This window comes from Pteropus vampyrus, unplaced genomic scaffold (genome assembly GCF_000151845.1).
Source record: "Pteropus vampyrus isolate Shadow unplaced genomic scaffold, Pvam_2.0 Scaffold146, whole genome shotgun sequence".
Lineage (NCBI taxonomy): Eukaryota > Metazoa > Chordata > Mammalia > Chiroptera > Pteropodidae > Pteropus > Pteropus vampyrus.
This window is the reverse complement of record NW_011888927.1, coordinates 5,345,512-5,351,715: the sequence shown is the minus strand read 5'-3', so window position 1 is coordinate 5,351,715 and position 6,204 is coordinate 5,345,512. Positions and strand designations below refer to the sequence as shown.

The following is a 6,204-nucleotide window of genomic DNA, read 5'->3' as shown; positions in this document are numbered from 1 at the left end:
TTTCTTCATCTACATCACTGCAACTCACCTGTCAGGGGTTTCTAGGCCCATTCTTACTAAAAACTGAAAAATAAAATAAGGCTTCTGATTGAAGTGTTTAGGGCTTTTTTTTTTATTATCTTGCTTCCAAATAATATTTGAGAAAACAAAACTACTATAATATATAAATCCACCAAAAGCAATCAGATTTTGCATTGTTTTTAATTTCTCATAACAAATAGCAAAATGCAACTATTAAGCCTATGAGGAGTTTTTCCATGAATATACTGATTTCTTCATGGGCTTCAGAAGGTGTCACATTTTAACACTGTTTGAAAAAAATGAAGTTTTGGGTAGATGAAGTATCTTACAAAATTTATTGAAGTAGAATACGCTGGTGGAAACATTAGTATCCATATCTCTTGAGATGAAAACTAAAATTGTGACTATACAGTACTAAAACCAACCTCACTAGCAGTTCCATTTAAATCAGCCTCAACCCAGATGGGACTTGATACCTTCTACCCCACAAAGTATGTGAGGATCAAGAGACAATGTACCTGCAAGTATTTTAAAACTAAGAAGTGCTATACAAACATGTTCTACCATTACTGTTAATCATTTGATTGCAGTTTTACCACTTCTGATTGTTATACAGGTGAAACAGATTATCCTTTATTTGTTACAGAATTTCTAGTAAGTTATAAACACAACGTATGCTATAAAATTGTGACTGTGCTTCTTTGGCCAAGACCCATTCATTTTGAGTACAAGAAAAATGTTTTGACCCCAGAGTGGATTGGGCCCAAAGACTGGGATTTTTCACACTGAAAACTAAAGGTATATTGTAGTGTAGATGAAAAGAAACAGAGAAACTACTTAATTTTGGCATTTCTTTGAGAATCTGAAGATGCTTGAGTTGATCCATCATGGTTCAGCTCCCCACCAGCACACGTTAAACCCTCGTGTATAAATGCACCCTTGGCTTCACCACTTGACCAGTATCAACACACGATTACATGCCATTAGTTACCAACAAAAAGAGCATTTATGTGATTTTTTTTTTTTTTAATTTTAGCCACAGTATCTCCCATACGTGAAGCCTTTAATGAATCTCCCAGATGGGACAAGCCGTTCTTTCCTCATTCCTTGATTGTAGAACATATCACATTTTATTTAAAATACTTTTTTGAACCTTGGTGTCTACTCCACTAGACTAAGAACTTTTCAAGGGCAGATTTTGAAACCTGTAGCTCCGTGATCAAACGCAGTGGCTGGCACAGAGAGTACACCAATAGTGTGCTTCTGTCATCTCAGAGGCATTCTGCATACACGTGCAATGTATCTTGACTATCTTTTATACTATAAGACAGTATAGTATAAGTATCATTTAATAATTTCTTAAAGAAAACAAGACCATACAGCCAAGTTATGTAGGTTCACAGTCCAAAAGAAAATATTTATGGATATTTCTATTTGTAGAGTATATTAAAGTCTAAATGATTCTGTGGAAGTGGTATTTACTATTTTATATCGTTATTATTAGACTTTTCATTTTACTAATGAAGAATAAAAGATCAGTTATCATGGTGTTCTGATATGCTAAGTAAATCTTTGATAATTCCCAGTTCTGAGAACAGTAGCAACTAGGCGATTATACTGTTATTTGGGAAGAAGTTGGATGCCTTAAAAAAGAAGTGTATTTTATAGAAATAATTAAAGAGATACATTTTAATTCAAATGTCTTTTACCTAAAAATGTCATAAACCAAAATGAAAGCTAACATGGTCTATGAATATATTTTTGAAAGAAATGCAACCTTCTATATCAGCTACTTAGAGAATGCCAGCTTCGAAACATCTGAAACACCATAAAAAATGTGATTTTTTTAAAAAAGCATATTATTTTTCCTTATAATGAAAAAATGAACAAAAATAGTTTGAAAAATTAGACATATACTTATATTCATGATCAGTAAGTACAAACTGACATTTCCAGTTAATTTTTTTCTCTTCCCTGTTTTTTCTGATCCAATTTTAGTAGACAGGGAAATCTTCTATTCTTATTTTCAGATTTCTGTGACTTTTTTTCCCCAGAACATTTCCCCACACTGCAGTACCTGCTTTTAGTGCAGGAATGCAACATGAGTGGTATTCTTCTTGAGAGCCCCAATAGTAAACATAGCTTAACCAACAGGGGAGCAATCAGTTCTTAGAAACCAACCTATGAAAATCATTCATATAACCTCTGTAAAGTGTAAGATAGCCAATATCCCATAACTGGAATATCATGGCTACTTATATCTCAAAGAAGTGTTCAGGCAATGCCTGTAAAACCATAGGCTAGCAAACCAAATGTTAATCCAATGCTTTTATTATTCACAATTTAACTTCACCGTATTGAACGTCTGATTAGTTATGGCCATAATTCAGGAAATAAACAATGATGTGGAAAACCCCAAAAGCAATAAAAATGAAGGACACCCTCTGATAAAAACACACAGAAATAACATTAGTGATGTCATGCAATTTCTGAGATACCATAGAAAAATTGTTTCTTAATATTGATAAGAAAATTATGCATTGGTGAAAATGCAGGTTTAGAAATATAGTACTGAGAGTTTCAATTTGTAGTGTCTTCACTGATGAGGGAAAATGGAATTCTTACTACTTAAGAGAGCTGATCTCTTGGGTGTTGCTGATGGCTCCCTAACTGAGCTTAGTGTTTAATGATGCTGTACAAATAAAAAGCAGTGGGGAAATACGAAATCTTTATTAAATGCCATCCTGTAAAGTATCTGATGGATGGAAGAGAGTCTAATGCATTTTAAATAAATGCATATCATACTATCACATATAGTGAGTCTTAAAAAATTATTACTTAGATGCACAGTCCTTGTAGTGGTAGACATGGCACTGTGAAGGAAGTTGGATTTAGAAGCTATTCTCTATTATATTTGTCAAGTGATGGAGTTGCTGTTAGTCATATTGTAATGTCCCTTCGACTTTGGTACATTCAGTGCAAAATATTTCAGGGAATTTTTTTGTACCTTTATAAAAATAAAAGGCCCTTTTGTTCCCTTGAGAGTACTTAAAAGGATACATACTAGCATGATGCCCAAGTAAGCATGGAACATGAAAATGGAACAGATGACATGTACAGTAAGATAGGTAGGTTCTTATATACATCTTAACATAAATATAATGAACCTATAAAAAATAAACAGAACTCACTGTGTAATTTTTCCTGATATTCTGTGATTAATTGCTAGTTATTTAAAATTGTTTTCATGCATTATAAAGCATAAAATCTGTCATTAGTAATTCATTGTATAACAGTTTCTCTTTAGCCATAATTACATACATACCACTTTGCATATACATTATCATCGTCTACCTTTTGCAAATCTTTAAAGTTACCTCATATTGACTTGGTTTCATTTTTCACTCGTGTCCCATGAAAGCTGAAACTTATGGTGCACACCATGCAAGCATCCATAAGCTAGAAAAATGAACATTCTGTTATAGCTTAGGGCTTAAATAAATGTACTTTCAGGAAATATATTTGTTTTTATTATATTATTCAACTTGCATTAATTTGGAGATTGGGTCAAGTGCTGCTAGTTTGGCTTGAACCACATTCAAAGGTAAGTTTCAAGATTCTCCTGAGTCTCTGAAAGTTACCGTGCAGCTGATCTTGTACAGATTCATCTTTGTCTTGGAATATAACAAATGGAAAAAAGTTTGGCAGTCAAGAACTGTTGATTGAAAGACTGTTGGGTTGTTCCCTGGGCATCAAGCTCACCCAAATCCTTCAAAGAGGACTCATCACCACTATCCAGTCCCCAAATGTGGCAGAGCATGTGCTCCTGGAAGATAATAGCACTCAGTTTTACTCTAATGGAAGCATACTCTTGAAATTTCCCATGTTCAGCCATTCTAGAGGGCAGCTTCTGAAATTGCCTGTCCATATGGAGTCAAGCATTGTGCTTCCAGGTCATTCAAGTCCAAAGGTACTGGTCTCTTCAACTGCTGTCAAGAGTTTTTCATAAAGCATGGAGAAGGATGGGTAGGGGGGGAGATCCAGACGGTTAAAACAAGTGTGAGCTCTGCAAACAGAAGAAGCATATATGGTTTAGTATGCTTAAAGTGAAATAAGATTTTGTGTGTGTGTGTGCATGCTTCTCTTTTATATTCAATTTGGTTTTTGCCAATTTTCACACTCCTTTGAAAATATTTTGACTTAAAAATTTAGAATTGAATTTCATTCTCTTAGGGAAATGGGACATTTAAAAATTTATTTTCTTTACATTTTTACAACCATTTAAAATCCATTTTAGGCACATAATACTATTTGTTCAGTTGTCTAAGAATTACAAAGACAAGGGTTTTTTTCTCTTTTGATGTTATTTTTTTTTTTTTTAAAGAAATGAATATAAGCCCTTGTGAAGCAATTCATTTTCAGAGTTGGCATTTGCCTGGATGTCTCTCAGAGAATCCACGGTTTTGCATTTTTTCATTTTGTTGGACGGGGAAGAGCAGTAAGTATCTCTGAAGACCTGCCTCATGGCGTAGTGTCTTGGGAAATTCCCTGGCTGGACTTTCCTGTTGAAGTCAGTACGCCATTGTTAACTTCTTTGAATCCTGTGCTATAATCTGTTTTCTCGTAAATCACAATGCAAAATAATGGCCATTTAAATTATTACATTAAGTTTTTTTTTTTTTTTTCAAAAATACCTCCCCTTATGCCAAGATAGGGGAAAAAAATATGCTTTCCTGTTATTTGCACCTGAATCACAATAAAAAATAGTCTTCGAATAGTGCATCTTATCAGGAAGTAAATCTGCACTTTGACATGGAATAGGAAGCATTTTATTCTGAATGCACAACAGCTTGTTTGTGGGAGCTAAACAATTCTGACTAAAAAATTGCTCCTGAATTCATATAGAATTTTAGAAGCTATGATTATTAATAAGCTATTTTTATAAAGTCACGTTTCAGTTTTTGTTCTTATAAATCACTTTAATACTTATGAAATAAATATAATTATATTCCTAGATATAGTGCAGTACAGTGGGATGATCAGAAGTTTAAAGTTGAACAGACCTGGGTTTGAATTCTAGCTCTCACAACCAGCTATATGATTTGGAGTGTTATTAAAACTTTCTGAGACTCAATTTTCTTACCAATAAAAAGAGACTAAAGTCAGTCATCTCAGGATACGAAGATTAAATGAAATGACAAAAACACGCTTAATACAATGCCTGGCTCATAGTGTTTGACCAACTAATAAGAGATGTATTGTTAGCTACATTTCATTACCATCGAAAAGATTTACTCTAACTGCCTTCATTAAATTGCCAAAAGATAATCATGATTCATGGAAATTATGAGATAACAAAGAGATAATAAGTCAGATGTGTGGCCACATGGCTTATTAGAAACAAGAATGTGAAGGGACTCTGTAATATATAAGAATATCAGTAGTACTGGCTCAGGATTTACGACTCGTTATTACAAACTCTAGGACATATTGAGGGGAAATCATCTAATTAACCATTGCTGCCAATCCCCCCCTTTTTTGATATAATAATCTATTTCAGAATGCATTTAATATAATTCTTATTATACCTTCTTTGCACTGGAACCTCAACTCAGGTCTCAAGGAAATCTTTTACTTTTAAAAAAATTGAACTAGCATACTAAAAGACAGTCCTAGGAATGGTTTAAAGTCTATCTTGTATGAAATAGTGGAATAAAAATATTAAATGCAGACTTTATCTCTGTTCTAGGGAGAGGGGAGAAAGAAGCAGAGACATGAAATATGTTTTGAATATAATTATAAACTTTGTATGTTAGACATATAATATTAATTATACCATTTAGCTAAAAGAGGGTACTTCTTTTAAACAAAATTTTTAATTTTTTTCCTTTGGTTACTAACAAGGCTGAGCATCTTTCCCTAAGACAGCTTGCTTGTAGTATTTCCTGTTTTGTGATCTACATCTTTATCTTCTTTTAATTTTTTTTTATTGTGATAAAATATACATCACATAAAACTTGTCACATTAACCATTTGTAAGTGCACAGTTCTGTAGCATTAAGTATATTCACATTGTTCTGCAACCATCACCACCACCCATCTCTAGAACTTTTCATTTGTCTAAACTAAAATTTTACCCATTGAACACACTCCTGTCCTCTTTTGCTCCTGCAATCATCATTT

At 33.3% G+C, this 6,204-nt stretch overlaps 1 protein-coding gene across 1 annotated transcript in view; it reads right to left on the bottom strand.

The window, feature by feature from the left end:
• Window positions 1-1,922: 1,922 nt before the first annotated feature.
• Window positions 1,923-6,204, bottom strand: part of HECW2 (HECT, C2 and WW domain containing E3 ubiquitin protein ligase 2) — a 204,836-nt gene continuing 200,554 nt past the window's right edge. Inside the window, exon 28 of the mRNA XM_011369257.2 lies at window positions 1,923-4,087. Within this exon, the coding sequence (XP_011367559.1) occupies window positions 3,976-4,087 (112 nt within the window). The 3' untranslated portion in view covers window positions 1,923-3,975. The remainder of the gene's footprint in view (window positions 4,088-6,204) is intronic.